The sequence below is a fragment of the Dendrobates tinctorius genome, unplaced genomic scaffold, assembly GCF_039654945.1.
Source record: "Dendrobates tinctorius isolate UK_male_01 unplaced genomic scaffold, ASM3965494v1 ptg000143l, whole genome shotgun sequence".
Classification (NCBI taxonomy): domain Eukaryota; kingdom Metazoa; phylum Chordata; class Amphibia; order Anura; family Dendrobatidae; genus Dendrobates; species Dendrobates tinctorius.
Genome location: NW_027361810.1, coordinates 41289727 through 41311688, shown reverse-complemented (window position 1 = coordinate 41311688; position 21962 = coordinate 41289727). Strand labels below are relative to the sequence as shown.

The window sequence follows — 21962 nt, the reverse complement described above, 5'->3', positions numbered from 1 at the left end:
AGATGAACAGCATTATTTTTCAATCTAAATTGATCTGAAAAAATAATTAATTAATAGCAATTATTAAATTGAAATCGATTTAAATGTAATAAATTAAATTAAATAATTTGTTGGCTACCTGTAGTGGCCACTAGAGGGAGCTTAGGAACTTTTGGCATAGGGTTAATTAATACAGTAAGCTCCTACGCTCCCTCTAGTGGAGGCTGTGGGTACCCAGCATATTATTTTTTTATGCCCTTGATTATTTCAGAAATCAATTTGTTTGCAGATGATTAAATTCCTATTTCCTAATATTTTAGGGTTTACATGATCTCAGATCTGACGGAATACTCACCTTACCGCCTTTCTGTCCAGGAATCCCATCATCACCAGGTCGGCCTTTCTTACCCTATGAAATAGAAAGATCTGCGTTATGTAACAATCAGAAGGAAAACTTCTATTCTCACGAAAAAACTTTTTTTTTGTTCCCTATTTTGCTACAATTAAATAATGAAATAAATTAAATAATTTTGAATCTTCTTTTTTCCATTTTTTTTTAGGTGGGAATTTGAGATGACAGAAAAACACAAATTCTGGGAGTTTCATTTTATTTTTTCTTTGGGGTGTTTACCATACAGGTTAATTCATTTCCTATATAGATCAAACTGGTACAAATACGGAAATAATAAATGTGCTTTTTTAACATTTCTTTATTTGTAGATTAGAAAAAAGGGAGTTGTTAACATTTTTATATTGTTATATTTCATTTTGTAATTTTAATACATTTTTTAAAACTCTTTTAAAACTATTTTTACACATAGTCCTGTTCGTAGTATATAATGCAATACTTCAGTAGGCCGGTGGTGTAAAAAGTGGAAAATTAGCTTAATACAAAAGAGTTAAATCTAAAGAGGTGGCAAAATAATGAAACATCTTCAAACACGTTGCTAAGTTTGGCACAAATAGAAGAAGTCCCAAGTAAAACTGACTTAAAAAAATTGCCCTCATGATAAATTCACCCCTTTGTTATCTGAGGGATTTCTAAAAGACTGATTCAGGATCAGGCAGGAAAAGGTGCGGAATACGGACTCATTCACACGTCAGTTTTTCACATACGAGTGCAATCCGTTTTTTTCACTGGTGCCTATGACAGTACCCATGGGGCTCTTAATATGCCTGAGTGATCCTTTCAAAATCGTGGAGACATGGTCGATATTGATCCGTACTCCTGAACGAGCCCACGCAAGAAATTCTGAGCCAGTGGGGCTCCCGTACGCCCCAAGGGCAGGTCTTCCGACAGTTGGTGCGGGGAGCGCGAGTCCGACAGGACTGCCGGGAGGACGAGGCGCTGGGGAAGGTGATTGCTCCGTCAGCCCCTCCGCTCGTTCTGCCACCAGGACAGACGGTAGTGGCCTTACCAATCCGGGCCCCTGTGTCCCTGGAAGGAGTGGAGATGCAGGTAGAGCCAAGCCTCTCGGAGTGCCTGCCCCCCGGAGTCCTGGTGGCCCACACCCTGGCCACCGTGTGGAAAGGGACCGTCCTGGTGCGGTGCATTAACCTAGAAGACCAAGACATTGTTCTGAAACCGCGGGCCGAAATGGCAAAACTAGTGAGACCCCTGGAGGAGGTGCTTCCGGCTCCGGTGTTCCAGCTAAAAGTGCAGACGGAGAACCCATGGACAGTATCCATCCGATCTCTTTAGACCCCCGAGTCCTCGGCCGACGAAAAGGGCCAAATTATCCTGGAGAAAATGCGAGCAGAACTCTCTGGCCTCACCCCGACCCTGATACTTCAGGTAAAAACACTTCTGGGCCAATATCAGGAGGTATTCGCCCAACATGAGGACAATTTCGGATGTACCACGGCTATCACGCACGGTATTCCCACTGCAGGAACGGCTCCAATTAGAGAACGATATCGGCAGATTCCCCCACAGCTCCATCAAGAGGTAAAGACTCTGTTGGGCCAAATGCTGCGAAAAGGAGTTATTCGAGAAAGCCAGAGCCCTTGGGCAGCCCCCATCGTCTTGGTCCGCAAGAAAGATGGCAGTTTGCGGTTCTGTGTGGATTATCGGAAGTTGAATGCCTGTACTATCAAAGACTCGAACCCGCTGCCCCGCACTGAAGAATCCCTATCCGCCTTGGGAAAAGCAACATATTTCTCAACCTTAGATCTGGCCAGCAGGTACTGGCAGGTGCCAATGTCAGGAGAAGATCGGGCCAAGACTGCATTTATTTTGCCCATGGGGCTGTTCAAATTCAATCGTATGCTGTTTGGGCTGGCCAACGCCCCCCGGAACTTTTCAACGGCCGATGGAGCGGTGTCTGGGAGATCTCAACTTCGAGGCCACACTGATATACCTGGATGACATCATCATCTATGCCGCCACGTTTGAGGACCACCTGCGGCGGTTGGGGCAGGTGCTCGGCCGGCTGCAGAAGTATGGGTTGAAGGTAAAGCCCCAGAAATGCCACCTATTCCAAACGCAGATCGAATATCTGGGGCATACCAGAAGGTCGAGAAGGTCGCCATGATCCAGGGGTGGCCTACTCCTGAGACGGTAAAAGATGTACGAGCCTTCCTGGGGTTGGCCGGATACTACCGTCATTTTGTAAAGAATTTTGAGCGTCGAGCCCGAGTCCTGCAAGACCTGCTAAAGGGGGCCCCTGCCGGAGTGAATGGATGGAAGATTCAGTGGCGAGAACCGCAGGAAGAGGCCTTCCAAGATCTTAAGGCCGCACTCTCGGATGCCCCAGTGTTAGCTTATGTGGATTTCTCGCAGCCGTTCATACTGCACACTGACGGGAGTCTCCACGGGCTAGGAGCTGTGTTGTCGCAAGTTCAAGACGGCGGGGAGAAAGTGACGGCTTATGGCAGCCGATCACTCCACGGCTCCGAACGTAATCCTGACAATTACAGCTTCTTTAAGCTCGAGCTCCTTGCGGTAGTGTGGGCCATGACGGAGCGGTTCGCAGAGTACCTGGCAGGCTCCAAGGTGGTAGTACGGACCGACAACAACCCGCTGGCCCACCTCGAAAATGCCAAACTAGGGGCCCTGGAGCAACGATGGGTGGCCCGGATGGCCAAATTCAAATACAAGATCATTTACAAAAGAGGAGCGGAGAATGTACATGCTGACGCGCTCTCCAGGATCCGACGTACAACTCTAGGGCAAAGTCGGGACGATGAACTGGAAGGAGAAGAGACGCCGTTCGCTCTGGCCCCTGCCGAACTCACCGCCCTCACCCAAGAACAATCTCACATAGGGCCCGCTAGGGGTATGCTGGAACAGTCCCAGGAAAAATGGATCCAGCAGCAGCAGGAAGATGAAGAAATTGGGCCCCTGCGTCAGTGGGTGTCTACAGGCCACCTACCTAATGACACTCAGCGGCAAACTTTAACCCAGGATACCTTATTAATGTTATGACAGTGGGAAAAATTGGTGATCAAAGGGGGATTATTGTACCGGAAAACAGTATCACAGACAACATCAGCAATCACTTGGCAGATCGTGGTACCGGGAGCCCAACTCAGCAGGCTTGCCCGCGAGGCCCATGAGAAGGGGGCACATTTTGGGGTGCAAAAGACACTTGCTTGCTTGCAGGCCGCCGTGGAAAAAGTTTGCCATGCCTGCTGCCTATGTGAACTAGCTAAATCACCTGCACTGCGGGCTTCAGTCCAGACAATTGTTACAGCAGCGCCCCTCGAACTCTTGATGGTAGACTATGTGACCATTGGCCCGGCATACCAAGGGTATGAACACTGTCTTGTCATGGTGGACCATTTCACCAAGTTCGCCGTAGTGACCCCTACCCGAGAACAAACCACAGAATCAGCCGCCTATGCGATTTGCAAAAACTTTATCCAAGATTACGGCTGCCCCCAGCGGATCCATTCAGATCAAGGCGCGTGCTTTCTGGGAAAAGTCATGGAAGAACTACATCGACTGTACGGCATCGACAAATCCCAAACCAGTCCGCATCACCCACAAGGGAATGGGGCCTGCGAGCGATTTAATCAGACATTGATTCAAATGTTGCACACCCTGGAGAGTGACCATAAGGCCCGCTGGCCCAAATACATCCCTGAACTGGTATGGGTTTATAACAACCGGGTGCACCGAGTCACCGGGTACACTCCCTACTCGCTGCTATTCGGCCGGGAAGGCAAAGGATTCACAGAGGTAGAGTTGAATCCGAAAGAGAAACAACCATGGACAGGGTCTCCTCCTGGGTCCGGAACCATCGTCATCGGTTGCAAACCTTGCACCGAATTGTACACACCAAACTTCAGGACCTGGAACACCCTGGGGGGACGCTACCTCAACTCATTGACTTCCGGCCCGGAGATCGAGTACTCGTGCGTGATCAGCGCCCTCAGCACAAGTTAGAGCCCCACTGGGAAGAGGAACCCTATTGGGTATTGCGCCGGATAAGCCCCGATGGGCCAGTGTACGAGATACAATCAGAAAAAGACAAGGACCTCCCTACTCGTACCGTACATCGCAATATGTTACGACCCTGTATGTCCGCAGACCCTGCGTGGCCTGAGGCCCCTCCTCAGGTCTCAGAACCACAACCAGCAGTCTGGGACGAAGATGACGAAGAAGAACCCCCGACAGTACAAAAGGACACTTCAGGAGGTGATACTCCAGCGGACCCAGTCGACGCACCAGGCCCGGTCGACCTGCCACTTTCCGCCACCCCAGAAGACTCCACCGCTGTTGGACCACGGTGCTCCGAGAGAACGACAGCTGGCAAACCCCCTAAACGCTACGAGCAAGACCAGTTCGTATGGCAAAAGAAACTTTCGCTGCAGAAAACTGGCCCAGGCCTCCCTAAGCTCTCGCCCAAGGACTGGCGAGCATACAGGATGGGGCAGTGTAGGAGGGGCCGTCCCCGCTGTGTGCCCGGGCCGGAACCAAGGGGGCTGTCACCAAGTTTCCTAGGGAAACTGTTTCCAGAGGACAGAGTTCAGGGACGGACCATTGAGACTGACAGGTGGGCTGGGGGAGGAGCCAATATAAAAGGGGTGGAGGACACTAGTCACAGTGAGTCAGCAGAACGGGAGAGAAGGAGCAGGAGACCGTGGGAGCGCCTGAAAGCCAGAGCGACGCGCAGGAGCCAGAGAGGAGGACAGAGGCAGGAGGGGCACTCACGCTGGACAGCAGAGGGATGGCGCCAAGTCGACCGTCAGAGAACCGCTGCTCCGCTCCAACCCGCGGCCGTTGCTGCCTCACTCCAGCCCGCGGTTGCGGCCTGTCCTCGGTCATCTGCGGCTGTCGCCGCCTCACTCCGGCCCGTGGCTGCGGCCTGTCTGCTGCTATCTGCGGCCGCTGCCGTCCCACTTCAGTCCGGGGTTGCGGCCTGCCCGCTTCCGCCTGCGGGTACCGCTGCTTCACTCCAGTCCAAGGCTGCAGCCTGTCTGTTGCTGCCTGCGGGCCCCGTTGCTCCACTCCAGCCCGCGGCCCGTCCCCAGCCTGTGGCTGGGGTCTACACCACCCAGTCCCCGGGCTACACCATATCGCCTCCAACGGGAGGTGCTACCCAGAGGAACTCCGCAGGGGCCTGTTGTGCCCCCACCTCGCCTGGGTGTAGGAACGCCCGAAGACTTTATCAGTTCCTCGCCGGTTGGGTGATTCTCGCTGGCTGGGCCCAGCAGCTGCAACACCAGAGCATCGCCGAACAGCACTCCGCCGGACGTCAGACAGATAAGTGACACATTGGAACTAAGGACCCGTAGTCGGCCATACCACGGCCCTATAGTGACTGGCCTTTGCCGGGTTAGTCGTGTTCGCATTATTAGTGTATTCTTGTGATTGGTCCCTGCGAGGACAATTATTGTTAACCTGTTTCTTGATTGCTCAAGACAGCCCCAAAGGCATCTATAGATATAAAAGTTACACCTTAAAGTTCAAACCGTCTCATGCCTCGTCACTGCATCCCCCGTACCTGCGAGTACTGCAGAGACATAACTTTTAATGACCCACAAGCCATCTGCAGCAGATAACATGGTACACGGTAACGTTCATACGTCCTGTACTTTTGGTGCAGTCAGTACTTACAGCAGCTCCTGGAATTCCCTTTTCTCCTTTTTCACAGGTACAAACAGGTGATTGCCGGCACTGTTAACGAAAAGAAGTCAGTAAACGTCACTTGGTAGATACAAAGGCAAATGGATCATTGAATTTAAAACAATTTTCACATTCTTTTTTTTATATTAGCCAGTAAGCCAGTAACATGGAGGTAGGTGGAAGTGAGCAAGACCAGGACACAGAGGTAGGTAGCTGGGTAAAAGTTAGAAGACAGGGTAGGGGAAAAAATGTCAGGGAGTCCAATCCTGAACTGGCACACCCCAGTAAACATGCTTGTAAAGCCTAAGTGAGGCACAGGCCAGACAGATGTTGGTGGCCGGGGACTCTATAGTTAGGCAGACAGAAAGGATCATCTGCCAATGAGATGACCGAATAGTTTTCTGTCTGCTGGTTGCTCATATTTGGCATATTGTAGATCAGAGAGACCGTTTGATGGGTGGAGGTTGGGAAAACTAGCGGTCATGGTACACATTGGTGCCAATGACAATGTTAAGAAGTTGAACGTTCCTTAGAAATGATAAAGTGAACTAAGCGGGAAGATGAAGTCCAGGACCTCCAAGGTGGTGTTTTTAGAAATACTGTCGGTTCCTCGAGCGTCACTAGACAGCAGGGGCTAAGAGAGATAAATAACTGGCTTACAAATTGGTGCAGGAGAGAAGGGTTTGGGTTCATGGAGAACTGGGCCGACTTCTCTGGTAATGTAACACAAGTAGAAGTATGGCTGCGACTGAGCGAATTAAATATTGACAAAGCCCCAGATGACATTCATCCACGGATATTAAGGGAGTTGAGGTCAGTAATTGACAGACTGCTGTATAGTCTCTTCTTAGACTGTCTTGTAACAGGGTCGATGCCACAAGATGGGTGATGGCTGATATGTAACCGATAATCAAGAAGGGTAAGAAGGTGGATCCAGGCAACTACTGCCTGGTTAGTTTGTCATCGGTGGTGTGCAAAATTTTGAGGACATTATAAGAGATGACCAGAAGTGATATGTTGTAGATAATAATATAATAACAGACAGCCAGCATGGATTCATGAAAGATAGGTCATGTCTAACTAACATGTTGGGTCTCTATGAGGAGGTAAGAGCAAGTCTGGATGTAGGTAATGCGGCTGATGTGACTTACCTGAACTTTGCAAAGGTATTTCATACTGAACCACATAAGAGCCTTATACTGAAGCTGCAGAAGCAAGGACTGGGAAAAACTATATGCAGATGGGAAAAACAAGCTGGTAGTGGTGGCATCCCCTGTGGCTTGAACTAAAAATATTGGGGACAGTGATGATGATGTCTGATCAATCGGTCGGTCGGTCTGATTGTCTAGCTGTCTGTCCTGTCATCTCTAGATTATCCATCTGAATCCATCTTACTATTGTATGTTTAGAGGTTTTGATACTGGACAGTAATATTCTTTTGTTTTTTTTAATTAAAAATTCTGCAATTGATTGAGTAGACATCTGAAAAACGTACCCCTTCCTCTGCCAATTCTTTCTGTAAGAGAAAAAAAAATATATCAGGGGACAAGAAAAGTTTTTTCAAAACGCAAACTTTTTATGACACATACTTTGGACATTTCAGGAATGTTTCTAAAGGAAACTTACAAATGAAATTATACAAAACAAACGCCATACAAATAAAATTAATACATTATCATGTATAATTACATTTAAAATGATCAATATATGGTAAGGTCTGAGCCATCATGTAGTGCCCGGTCTGAGTGTCATCACCCGCTCTCAGTTACACACTTTTATGATGCAATGGTGGAAGAAGAGAATCCATACAATATAGACCACATGCCAGCATTGATTTACTTCCTCTGCTTTCCATCACATCGTCATAGCATCCACCACTAGGGGGAGCTCTCTGCATACAGATTTATACAGCTCCCAATTATTAAATTATTTCTCCATAAAGTTGGCCATAGTCAGCCAAACTTTTATCATGCAACTATATGAAGCTCGGATATTAAAAATATATAATTAAACAATGTTTTCTGCCTCTGGGAACATTTTTTTTAATGTAAATATATGCATTTGGGTTTCATTACAAATTTTGCACTGTTTGTCTTTCAGAGACTCTTTACTTTATTGCTCATTCAACTTTGATGCGCTTTGAGGTCATAAATCAGCTGAAAAGAGAAAAAAACATGACAGGCAAAAGAGTTATTTATTCTCCCATCATTCCATCTAAATGAGCTCACTCGCGGATTCTCAGTTGAGTCATTCTGCAGCCAGCAAAAGACAGTGCAATGCATGTAAAATACAGAGGTGTTAGAAGACAACTGGAGCAAAATGTTTAAATGAAACCCAATTGCAAAAATTATTTTTAGTCCCAAATACATGCATTTATGAAAAGTTGTCCCCAAAGGTGGATAACGCCTTTAAATTGAGGTTGACATTACCAACAATATGAAAAATTACTAAGGGTTTCTGGTGGATTGCAGCACTGAAACCAGATACATTGTGAGTGCTGCCACAGTGGTGTACCAGATCATAAGGTACTGGTTTATACTGGCAATATGCCATCACTTTATAATGTGGGCGTACCCATTTAAGATTATTCTACATGTGCACCTTAGTCATGATTAATAATTCACACTTCAACTACGAATTACGCTACCAGCAGTATATTAGTGCTTAAGATGTCCATGCATTCCATTGACAGCCCATTCATTTGATAAGCGCCGTGTAATACCTCATTTACCCTGTGGAGGAGCTGTGGGGAGATTGAACACTTTTTGCCTTCTACTTCTGCACATTACAGATGGTCAGTGAGAGTGCCAGGTGCAGACTGGACATTAATCAGCTTATTTTCTGGGCACTCTTCTAACAAAAATACATTGTAAAAAGATGAGAATCCCTTTAACTTACCTAAAATCTGCCTAATCGTATGAGAACAATGCATAAGAAGAAAGAACAAAATCCGGTGCAATGTTATCTTCTGATATAGCACATGAGAACATTATATTGGTGAAGTCTGTGACTCTCGCTTATATTTTGAATGTCAACTGATTTAAAGGGACATTTTCTTAAAGCGTTACAAGTCATAAAATCTCTGAGCAGTGATAGAATGGTTCGAACCCTCTCTTTACGGAGTTCTTTAATTCCGGTAGTGGTTCAAGATCACAGATGATCTTTTTATTTGCATCAATTAGATATTGGGGGTGACGTATTAATGCAATTTTGCCAGTTAATAAATTGGAGAGGATTTATTTCGTAAAATTGTGTACACTGCTTCCTAAATGAGCAGACCGCTGAGCTTGTGCGGTATGTAAGTGTTTGTTTATGAATCTTCAAGGGTTTGTTCACTATTTTAGATGCTTATGATCTATCCTTAGAATTAGAGATGGCGCCAAACGATTTTCAGGACCCGGTCCAACAGGCACGTTGATAATCTGTAGCCCTATAACCCACCTCTTATCTGATCGTATCCCTGGCTCCTCTATCGATTAGCTGGCCTGGTGTATTATCATTGGCATGATGCACATGTGACTTCGCACCAGGTCGGCTAATCTATAGAGGAGCTGGAGATGCTAGCCGGTAGAAGGAGGCTTAGAGGGTTATCTTCTGGTGGCCACAGATTACTGATATGTCCACTGGACCATCTCTGCTTAGGATAAGTCATCAATATCAAAGTGGAATGGGTCCGACATCTAGCACATCCACTGATTAGCTGTTTGCAGCTCTGGTTTCAGCCATAGCCAAAACAGCACAGCTCCATTCACACTGTAGTAATCGTTCTCGGTGCTGTAGTAATCGTTCTCGGTGCTGTAGTAATCGTTCTCGGTGCTGTAGTAATCGTTCTCGGTGCTGTAGTAATCGTTCTCTGTGCTGTAGTAATCGTTCTCGGTGCTGTAGTAATCGTTCTCTGTGCTGTAGTAATCGTTCTCGGTGCTGTAGTAATCGTTCTCTGTGCTGTAGTAATCGTTCTCAGTGCTGTAGTAATCGTTCTCGGTGCTGTAGTAATCGTACTCGGTGCTGTAGTAATCGTTCTCGGTGCTGTAGTAATCGTTCTCGGTGCTGTAGTAATCGTTCTCGGTGCTGTAGTAATCGTTCTCGGTGCTGTAGTAATCGTTCTCGGTGCTGTAGTAATCGTTCTCCGTGCTGTAGTAATCGTTCTCCGTGCTGTAGTAATCGTTCTCGGTGCTGTAGTAATCGTTCTCGGTGCTGTAGTAATCGTTCTCGGTGCTGTAGTAATCGTTCTCGGTGCTGTAGTAATCGTTCTCGGTGCTGTAGTAATCGTTCTCGGTGCTGTAGTAATCGTTCTCGGTGCTGTAGTAATCGTTCTCTGTGCTGTAGTAATCGTTCTCGGTGCTGTAGTAATCGTTCTCTGTGCTGTAGTAATCGTTCTCGGTGCTGTAGTAATCGTTCTCTGTGCTGTAGTAATCGTTCTCGGTGCTGTAGTAATCGTTCTCTGTGCTGTAGTAATCGTTCTCGGTGCTGTAGTAATCGTTCTCTGTGCTGTAGTAATCGTTCTCGGTGCTGTAGTAATCGTTCTCGGTGCTGTAGTAATCGTTCTCGGTGCTGTAGTAATCGTTCTCGGTGCTGTAGTAATCGTTCTCGGTGCTGTAGTAATCGTTCTCGGTGCTGTAGTAATCGTTCTCTGTGCTGTAGTAATCGTTCTCGGTGCTGTAGTAATCGTTCTCGGTGCTGTAGTAATCGTTCTCGGTGCTGTAGTAATCGTTCTCGGTGCTGTAGTAATTGTTCTCGGTGCTGTAGTAATCGTTCTCTGTGCTGTAGTAATCGTTCTCGGTGCTGTAGTAATCGTTCTCTGTGCTGTAGTAATCGTTCTCGGTGCTGTAGTAATCGTTCTCGGTGCTGTAGTAATCGTTCTCGGTGCTGTAGTAATCGTTCTCTGTGCTGTAGTAATCGTTCTCGGTGCTGTAGCTCAGCTCCTGTTGCTCAGTTCTTGTAGCTCAGCTCCTGCAACTCAGTTCCTATTGACATGCATGGAGCTGTAGTGTTCTGGTTGTGTATACAGTCTATATCCGGCCCCGGCCTGGGATCTATACAGCTAATAAGTGGGGGTTCCAGGTGTCAGATTCCTACTGATCTGATAATTTGACTTAGGCCTGGATCACACATGCGAGAAACACAGCCGAGTCTCGCATGTTAATACCCGGCACTACCGCCGGCACTCAGATCGGAGCGTGCTGCCGCATAGAGATACATGGAGCAGCACACTCCGCTCTCGAGTGCCGGCAGCAGTGCCGGGTATTAACATGTGTGATCCCGGCCTTATCCTAAAGGCTATGCTATTAATATCTCAAAAGTGGACAACCCTTTTAAGGTGTCCAAAAATTCAATATCTGTCAACCGGATGCTTGCTTAACTATCATTTATGCATTTTAACCCCATGATTCATGTGCTTGAACATTTCTAATGGCGGCTTATGTCCCCTGAACCCAAAAGAATGGTGGTTAAGATTCAAATTGCTTCATTTTTTTCCCCCACCATCATTTCTCAGTGATATTATAGGGTCCTCCATATACATAAGACACTTAACCGAAACTGCCAAAATGACAGTCATATATGAGCCTTAGGGAAGGTGCAGACGAGCGTGCACATGTCCAATTTTTTTCTTCGGACAGTCTGTTTCAGGACAAAAATTGCTGCATTCCTGAGTTTGATCCCATATTCTGATCACCATAGAAGTCAATGAGTGCGTGGAAAATATCACACTAAACTCGAATGACATCTGAGTGCAGTCCAATTTCCGAGGCCTCATAGAATGGAGAAGATGGAGGAATTTTTTTTCTCCTTCTTTTCCTCATCCTAAAGAATCAGATCACACTCTGATCAAACTCTGATTATAGTTTATGCCATGGAGCAATAGACTAATGTAATATCCTATAAGTTACAGACTTGTGTGTGGTGGGGGCTTCCACTATATACTAGAATGAATTGCATTTTTGGGTCATTTATATCAATACATATTAGTGAGGTCGTTACTTACCACTTCCTTGAGGATTTTATCCACCATTTCAGTCTCTTGCAAATGGAAGACGAATCTGGTGGCAGGCACACTAGCCAGGAGACGGAGTTTTGCGGCATTTGCTGCCTCTTTGGCTACGGATGTCATTCCAACAGTGAAAAGCTTAATATCGTGGTTTTTGGCATTAGCAGTAGCAGCAAATATATCAGGATTCCTGGGATGGTCTACCCCATCAGTGAGAAGTATGGCCACCTTCTGACTTTTGTGTGTGCCTTCATTCATGTACAATTGGGTTAAGTTTGTGATGGCGTAGGAGGTGAATGTACCATGGCCGATATATGCAATGGGTGAGATGCGAGCTTTAAAATTGTCAGGTCCTTTCCAGTCTCTGAATGTTTGCTCTATGAGCACTGTGCTGCTGTACTGTAGTAATGCCATCCTCCAGCTGAAGGGCCTCTTGGATTCCAGCTGAACGCCCTTTAGCTTGTCCACCATTTGTAAAACAAATCTTTTCTCCTGGTTGTGATTATACTCCTTAGCGCTTTCTGAACTGTCCAGAAGGAAAGCCATTTCCAGAAGGCAGTCTTCATCTGAAATGAGATCACAGGGCATGTACTTAGATCATAATGGGGTAGCTACAGAATGATTCATCTTCAATCCTCAGAATTCCAATGGAAGTGGATGTTTACGTTTCCACTCCCTGCGGAATGATATGGGGTTCTGTTCTCAACATAGTTTAAAGTCCCCAGAGGTGGTTTTGCATCAATCAAACATTTATGACTATTATTCACCAGTCCCGGATCGAGCTCCGGGCCTTGCTCTCTTCTCCTAAGGTCAACTCCATCTGTACTACTCCATATTGGATTTCTGGGGTAACTCTGCAAGCATCTCACAGGGCCTTTAAAGACCAGCTTAGGCACCCATGTTTGCCTGTGTTCAGGAAGCATTGCTTTTAGCTACCACATTTATTACACAAGTCTGCCTCATCATCCACTTCTCTCAGCTCCAGCTAATTGTCTATCCATTTCTTCAGCAAATGACTGCACTCTTAAAATACTTTCTACCTCAGTCCTGTGAATCCCGGTGCTGTTGCATTTTCAACTGCTGCTACAAGCTTTCAGATAATGAACTCTCATCTGCTAATACAAGTGCTGTTCATATCTTGGTCTATGCAAGTAAGATATCTAGCTGCATCTCGGCAAGCAAGTTACCAGATTGCCTATACATCAATTACTCCTGTGTGTAACTGTATCTCTGCCAGCAAGTTACCATATTGCCTATCCATAAATTACTCCTGTGTGTAACTGTATCTCTGCAAGCAAGTTACCTAATTGCCTATACATCAATTTCTTCTGTGTGTAACTATATCTCTGCAAGCAAGTTACCTAATTGCTTATCCATCAATTTCACCTGTAACTGTATCTCTGCCAGCAAGTTACCATATTGCCTATACATCAATTACTCCTGTGTGTAACTGTATCTCTGCAAGCAAGTTACCTAATCCTCACACCTGGCTCTGCTTCATCTGGTGCTTCCTGATCTGCTTGTCTGTCTGAGGTCCTGCATACCCGCTGTCCTGGTTCTCGCTTATCCAATTGTTATCTGGCATGTTCAGGCTGCTGCATCAATTCCTCTGACCGTGCTGCTCCCCCTGACCTATGGCTTAGAGGATCCACCTCACGAGGTGAGCTCATAACAATGACATAAACTGTGGATTAGTTTAAAGTCTTAGATGTTATAGGATGGGTGATAACTTGCTGATCACTGGACTGAGATTCACGCCGATCCTGAGAATGAGACTCTTATATTGCCCCTTCTTAATAGAGAAGTAGCCGCACATGCAAGCCACTGCTCATTTCAATCTAATCCAAGTACACATTTTTTCCGTCCCATATAGAATAAATGGAGAGGTGGTATGCAGGCCGGCCACCGTTCCATTAACAGGGATTTGGAGAACGCCATTCTGGGTGTTGATGCTTGTCCATGCAGTCTGACACCTACCAATATTCAAGTTATCACCAATCCTAAGGATAGATGATAACTCCTAAAGATGGGAATCACCCTTTAAGCCTCACCACAGGTTAGATGCGTGACAAATTTCGAAGAGGGCTCTCATTTATAGGGGAAACCTGGGTGAGAATATAATGTACAAATAAGAGATGTTCAGGAGCATTCTATACAAAGCTGCATTTCCTACTCAATTTACAAATGTTTTACCGAAAATGTAGTTTTTAGAAACCGATATATAAACTTCATGCTAAAGTTACTTTTACGATTGTTTATTTCTTAGCTTATCTTCATCATTTTTACCTTGTTCACTAAGGTTGGGCATCTTATCCACAGGGCCGGATATTAATGCTTTAGGCTTTAATCTTCCAAGTCTCCTCTCTTCAAAATAATTCTGGGCCACAGACATCTGGGAAATGGCATGTAATAAGAACAAGAACCACCAAACTCGAGGAAACATGATTGTTCTGAGAAGAAAAAGGATCAATTAATTCAAGAAGAATCCAAAACCAATACCGCTCATCACGTCAAGAGCACCATCTCCACAGTGAAACATGGTGGAGGCAGCATCACGCTTTGGGCATGTTTTTCGGCAGCAAGGACAGGGAAAATGATGGAAGTCAAGGGGAAGATGGATGGTGCGAAATACAGGGATATTCTTGAGCAAAACCTTTGTCAGTCTGTCAGTTATCTGAGACTGAGACGGAAGTTCACCTTCCAACAAGACAATGACACAAAGCATACTTCTAGAAGCAACACTCAAGTGGTTTAAGGGGAAACATGTAAGTATTTCGGAGTGGCCTAGTCAAAGCCCAAACCTCAATCCATTTGGGAATCTGTGGTCAGACTTGAAGATTGCTGTTCACCAGAGGAAACCATCTAACTTGAAGGAGCTGGATCAGTTTTGCCTTGAGGAATGTGCAAAAATCCCAGTGGTAAGATGAAGAAAGCTCATAGAGACTTATCCATGGTGATTTGCAGCTGTAATTGCTGCAAAAGGAGGATCTAAAAAGTATTGACTTTAGGAGGGGGGTGAATAGTTATGCACGCAGAAGTTTTCTGTTATTTTGTCTTATTTGTTGTTTGCTTCACAATAAAAAGAAAACCAAATGTTCATAGTTGTAGTCATGTTCTTTACATGAATTAATGCATCCCTAAAAAAAACCTGTGAAATTCCAGGTTGTGAGGTAGCAAAACACGAAAAATGCCAGGGGGTGGGGTGGGATAATACTTTTGCAAGCTACTGTAGATGGTAGTAACTCTAAGTCGCTGCACACTCCACACTTGTGCCCAACTATTCCACAATTCTTCTTATATCCTTCAAAATTTCAAAATCAACTAACAGAAACTATCTTCCTATATAAAAATGCCCCAGTAACTCCTCCAACCATTTGGAGCCAATCCGACGCCTCCCTGATGGTGTTGTATGATTGATAAGTATTTTCCTATATTTATCAGCATTGAGAATGCCATTAATCTTGACCAAATTCTCAACTCCATTTGCTGAAATGCAGCCCCATACTTGCCAGGAGCCTCCACCATGCTTCACTGTTCCTGCAGACACTCGTTATTGTACCACTCTCCACTTCTTTGGGAACAAACTGTCTTCTGTTACAGCCAAATATATCACATTTTGACTCATTATTCCAGAGCATATACTGCCATTTTTCTACACCACAGTTCTTATGTTTTTGTGCATAGATGTGAAAGAAGTTGGAGATGTTGCCCACGTTCCCCCTTGAAGACATGTACATTGTTGCAATGCGTTATGACGTTTGACTGATTAATAATCTTTATTTATAGTGATAGGTTGCGTTCTGCCCAGCACTAGGTAGCCGACTAGGTTAATAGTCGAGATTAGCCCAGAGTGTGAGGGGCTAAAGTGAAGGGACAGCGAGGAGGTTCCTGTCAGGAGTCAAAGCCTAGCTTAAAACTAGAGCAGATCTTTGATCTGATTAGTCAGCAGTGCCGCATGAAGTGGGTGTCCCTGAAGTGAGTGGAGACCGATGCATTGGATAGCGTGATTTAATGTAGATACAATCAAAAATGTTAGAAGGAGTGAGTGATTCTCTGAATACAAGGCCTGGGGCAGGAAGCCTATGGGGATGCTACGTAGTTGTTGACAGTCAAGTGACAGAGCAGCACTGAGAAGAAAAGTGGGATGAAGAGAGAGTGCACTGTGTGGTACTTCCAAGGTGCTGGAAAGCAGAGAGGCTAAGTAATGGCCATAGTGGCATAATTAGCTCCGCTAAAGGGAAAGAGGTTGAGAAACAGCACTCTCGTTTAGCGGTCAGTGGTGCTGTTGTTGGGGACTAGGGAAGCTCCAGAAGTGCTGTGCTGGGTGGTGGTCAATCTAGAGAGAGAGGCTAATGGACAGAGAGTGGAGCGGTCTGAGAAAGGAATGGTAATGTGTATGAAGATATCATATATTCTAAGAGAAACGTCCACAAACATTTGTATCCACCATCTACTGTACATACCACCCATAACTTATTGTTTAGTAAAAGACAGTTTGGTGGTCTCTCTCATTAAACTCTACAACTTCTGGTTCTGGCCAGCCGAGGTCAACAGCATCATGAGGTCTGCAAGGTTGTAGCTCCCCCACAGATAAAGTCCACACACCCAGCCAGCCAGGACCTTCATTTTCCTTCAGTGTGCCGGGATATAGAAGATGAGTACATTGCCCACAGTTACTGTTGCGGCCATCACAAAGGTCTGTGGTTTTTGGTTGCAATTTATGCTTGAAGGCCACTTCGTACAAGACTTCTAGCAGTAGATTCGTGTAGCTAGGTCTTACTAATTGCTGTATTTTCTTCATCGATGAATACCATCCTCAACGCTGCCCATTTCCTGGAGCCGTAAGTACTGAGAGATACAGGCAGATGCTTATCCATCAAGCAATACCATCAGAGAGGTGTCTGACTCCAAATTTGTTCCGCAGCAGGGCAATGACCTCAAACACAGAGGTACTTAGAACTATGTTCGGCATAAAGAAGAACAAGGAGTCCTGGAAATGATGATATGGCTTTTCAGAGCCCTCATCTCGACATCTTCTAGAGTAGACTGTGTGGGATTACATGAAGAGACAGAAGAATTTGTACAAGTCTACAACCTTCAAAAACAAGTGAAAGTGTACCTAGAAGAACTGATGGAGGCAAAGGGCAGTCATAGCTAATATTGATGGGATTGTTGAATTGTTGATGTCATCCCATGTATTCAATCTTTGACCACAGAGAGGAACAACATGGGCTTGAGAGTGATCAGAGGGTTCCCAGCCACCATTAATGATCAGATGAGGAAACCACTCACTACACTCTGGAACCTACATCATTATTAGCAGCTTGAAAGTACATTCAGCTGGTTGTACAAATACATTTAAAGGCAGATTGATATTGCTTTTATTTGTTTAACTTTGTTTAATTGTATTCACCCTGTTAAAAGGTTTCCCCCCCCCCAAAAAAAAACATCTAGGAGTCTGATTGCTAGGGATCTGACAATTGGGGCCCCATTTATTGGTCCCTATTCATTCTCAGTGGGACTGCCAGAAATAGCTGAGTACAGCACTCCGCATTCTATGGCATTCCCATATTCAATTAAAAGCAAGCACACCTCTGCTCCATTCAATATAGGTCCTTAGAGACATTCCTCGGTGATTCGGGAACCTCAATCTCAGGATCACTGGCGGTCTCGGTGTTCGGACCATAGTGAACAGCAAGTTATTCCCTATGCTTTTCATGAAAGATAACTTATTTTTTGGGGAATATGCAAATTGTCCCTTCAGAGAGGAAGAGGACTAGAACTCTAGTGCCACCTATAGGAAGTACTCTTAGGATTGCTACTTCCTATAGGTGGCACTAGAGTTCTACTCCTCTCTGAAGAGACAATTTGCATTTTTCCCAGAGGAACATTTCAGCTTAAAAGTCTCCTCTGTTATGATGAGTCACCAAAGGAGGAAAAAACAAAATACCAGCTAAGTCCAGAAAAACCAGAGAGGTTGGCAGCTATCGGATTGCAGACCCCTGAACCTATCCACAACAACTAGCAGTAGCCGTGGGGGGTTCCTACGGTGCCCTAGACCCCTCGATCACAGCCGGAGAACTACATAGCCTAAAGACAGAAAGGGGAAAAACTAAACTGCCCCAGAGCAGACCCCAAAGCAATAGGCAGCCCCCAACATATAATGACGGTGAAGCAAGATGAAAACACTAACACAGATAGAAAGATAGGTTGAGCAAATGATGGGGCCCAAGCTAACTACATAGGACAGGATAGGAAAGCTGCTGTCTGCCATCCGCAAAAACCCTATCAAAATGAGCCAACCGACTGATAGGAAAAGCAGGCCCTGAAGTCGCTAGGCTTCAAAAGACTATATCAGCACTCAGGTATATTCTGAAGACAGAGCAAAAGATCAACAGACCAGAGACAAAAATGGAATTCAGCTCACCCCCGGCCGGGGATGGCAGAACTCCCAAAAAACAAGGCAAAACAAAAACAAAACTGAAGAGTACAAAGCAGAGCAGAAAAACTTAGCTTTGAGATGCAGGAATCAGACCGGTCTCCAAGAATCCAGCAGGAAAATCACCAGCCAGGAAGAAGGGCGTCGGCAGCCTTATATCCAGTCCTCAATTCCAGCCACCCAGTCATCATCTAGCTGCCCAGGTGTTTGGTAATCAGCCTCACTACCTTCCTTCACCAGAGGAGGGAGTTCATCAGACCTCAATGGTGAAGGGAAAAATGAACTCACAACACTCCTCACCTCGGCATGTCAAGCTTGACGTGTCACTCTCTACAAGGAGAAGCGTTACCAGTTGGATTTTTGGGGAATAACACTCACTTATAAAACAACCTAACAGCTGATTGATGCTGACCAAACCATAAGGTGTGTGTTTTAGATACTGACTCCATTATTTCAGCTAGGTATGTTTTACGCATTACCTATACACACACAAAGGGAGAGACATGTCACCTAAGGGGAACAGGATGGGGAGAAGCATCCACGGATTGAGTTATTGAGCTTGTCTCCTGTACTGCATGGTACACAGCCGACTTTTAATTAATTGTTGCCTTTGAAACGCCAAACGGTAAAACATAATTATGTAAAATATTGGAGCCAGTGTCTGATTCATTGTGCCCTTAGTTTGGGCACCATGAAAACGTATTACTAATTTATTAAACTTTAAAACTTCTGGACTTCTATACAGGAATGCCTCTAGATATCAGGACATGCTTGTGTCTGGAATCTGCCACATAGCCGATTAGTAATGCAATGATACACATATTTTAGAATCCAGCATGCGATAAAAAGAAATGTATTCCCAGATTAAGCTTCATATATCAGCCCTAGAGCTAGAGCTTTAGTTAACATGTCTCAGGGGCAAGTCCGTGGTTTTGCTAAGAATTTCTCAAAGCTGGCGGTCATAAAAATTACAAAAATGTTCGAAACAGCTTCAATCGTCTTGTTTAAACCTGTGTCGCCTTCTATTTTATAGAACTATCAGATTTTATGATATCATGATTATATAGTGTCATATCAAGGTATGTCTAGTAATAAAATATAATGATTGATGTTTATATAAAATATGTAATGTAACAATGATCAAAAGGAAAAGTTATAAAAATAGATTAAATAAAATAAAAAAAAATTAAATAAAATAAATAAAAAAAAGTCTTTATTACCTTAAAATAAATGTATCCTTGTGCTGTCCACTATGAAATGTCTCTGGGAGAACTGGGTAATGACCAGAAGAACCACGATTACAGATTCCACAGGCTTTGTTACCCCATTCCATAAGATGTCGGAACTACACTTTCTTCCACCCGAGGGTAAAAATTTGTCTCTCTGTCCATTGTCCTGTATCTTAAAACGCTGACCTAGGAAAAGTGTCTTGTGACCAAGGATACATGCCCTGCCAGCTATCCCCTTGGCTATGCCTCTGCCAGGATGGGCATCTTATTGGTCACATTGGAATATACAGTATTAGCAAAGAAGATATCGATGCATAACTAGATAGATGTGCACTTGAGGAATCTTAGGGATTAGGGAGTTGTCACTCTGCCTTCTAAGAAAAACTCGTGTTCCCTTTACGCTCGGTTCCCTGGAAAGGAAAAAGTTAAACCAACATAATAATGAGAATAATTGGCCCAGTCACAGTTCTACCTTTTTGCAACATGTCCCATTTTTACAACTGAGGAGAAACAGTATCGGTAATCCACAGGTGCTGTCAAAAAGTCACAAGCTGGATGTGTGTCAAAAGGTTCTTTATTCATACAACTTGTTTAGGAATAGTGTTGACTCCTTCAGGTACATTATAACAAAAGACACCTCCTCCCAATTGTGTTGATGAGTGCTCTGTATTAGAGTATTGTCACGGGGATACAGTGACAGAGAGGGGGCATAAGATCGTGGCTTCTGGTTTCATTAATTCTTGCACTGGTTAGAAGTACTTCACCATCTTATTAAACAGTGCAATTTTTTTCCTTGCTGGCAGTGCAAGAGTTAATTTGGTCAGTTGAATCTTCCTACCTGAATTGTTCAGTGTTGTCCACTCCTCTCTGTTATGTATGTGCTCGACACCGGAACTTAGAAATTACCAGTGTTAGCTGTTGTGAATTCGCTTTCTGGCCTCCCTTTGGTTATTACTGAAGGTAGTGGAGCTGGTCTGATTGATAGAGGGGTTGCGAGTTCTCTTTCTGGGCTCCCTCTGGTGGTTACTGCAGGTAATGGAGCTGATCTGATTGACAGAGGCTTGCCACCTGATAATGAGGATGACGATTGGAGATCTGGGGTTTCAGATTTGGATTTAAGACAGCCGACTCCCTCTATCCCTGCTGGTGATTTTCTTCCTGTGCCTCCTGACGGCTGATGTCTCCAGCTCTGTCCCTGCATGTTCAGCTAAGTGGTTCATTTGCTATTCTGTTTGCATTTGATCTGGTTTTGTCTATCTCTGTTTTCTGCGGGTCAGCCAGCTCCGGCTGGGGCTGTGCTGAATCACCGCCCATATGTTACTGCTTGTGCCAGTTTGTTTTGTCCTCTGTTAGATTGGTCTCTTTTTGCTCTGCTTTCAGAATGTACCAGAGTGCTGATATAGTAGGGGGCGAAGTCGTGCGACTTCAGTGTTTTTGTGCATCAGTCGTGTTGGACTTTTTGCAGGTTTTTTTGTGTGATTGCAGACAGTGTCTTTACTTTCCTGTCCTGTCTAGTCAGTGTAGGCCCCATCATTTGCTCAGTCTATTTTCATGCCTGCGTTTGTGTTTTCATCTTGTCTCGCCGACAATATATGTTTAGGGGCTATCTATTCCTTTGGGGTCTGCTCTGGGGCAGTTTAGATTTCCCCTTTCTTGCTTTAGGCTTAGTTAGCTCTCCGGCTGTGCCGAGGCATCTAGGATCATTGTAGGTACGCTCCACGGCTACTGCTAGCTGTGTGGATAGGATCAGGGGTCTGCAATCCGCTTGGTTACCAACCTCTCTGGTTTTCTGTGGCTAAGCCTGGGCCTGCTCTCCTCCTCGGTGACCCATTCATAACAGTTAGCTCTTACTGCCTGGTTTGGAGTTGGAGTAGTAGTTTGTGGTTGGAGTTGGTGTTTGGAGAGTTGTTCAGGAGATTGTTACTTGCAGTTTTGTCTGTGTGTAGATCCTCATATTATCCTAATTGATTTCTCTTTCCTTTAACTCCCCTGTGTCCCACTTTGTTGAGTGTATTTTGTATGATTGTTATTTTCATTTATCCCTATCCATCTTCCCTTGTTTGTCTGGTTAGTGTGATCTTATACACTTCAGCTTTCCAGCACCCTGGGGTAGATATAGAAGTATAGCAAGACACATGAACCCGGCATCTCCACCTTCAGGAGTAATCCGGGGGACAGGGATAGACTAGGGCCCCCTCAGTTCTAGGGACTTGGTTAGCGCACACAGTCCTAAGGCACTGCGTGGCAAGTACTTTA

General features: G+C 45.0%; 1 protein-coding gene across 1 annotated transcript in view; it reads right to left on the bottom strand.

Annotated features, from left to right (window-relative positions):
• The window catches only part of COL28A1 (collagen type XXVIII alpha 1 chain), a 62410-nt gene extending 47929 nt beyond the window's left edge, over window positions 1-14481 (bottom strand). The window contains exons 1-5 of the mRNA XM_073545229.1: window positions 14325-14481; window positions 12036-12604; window positions 7548-7568; window positions 6044-6103; window positions 335-388 (exon numbers count right to left, since the gene is read on the bottom strand). Coding sequence (XP_073401330.1) covers window positions 335-388; window positions 6044-6103; window positions 7548-7568; window positions 12036-12604; window positions 14325-14481 — 861 coding nt within the window. The remainder of the gene's footprint in view (window positions 1-334; window positions 389-6043; window positions 6104-7547; window positions 7569-12035; window positions 12605-14324) is intronic.
• Between the last annotated feature and the right edge of the window lie 7481 nt (window positions 14482-21962).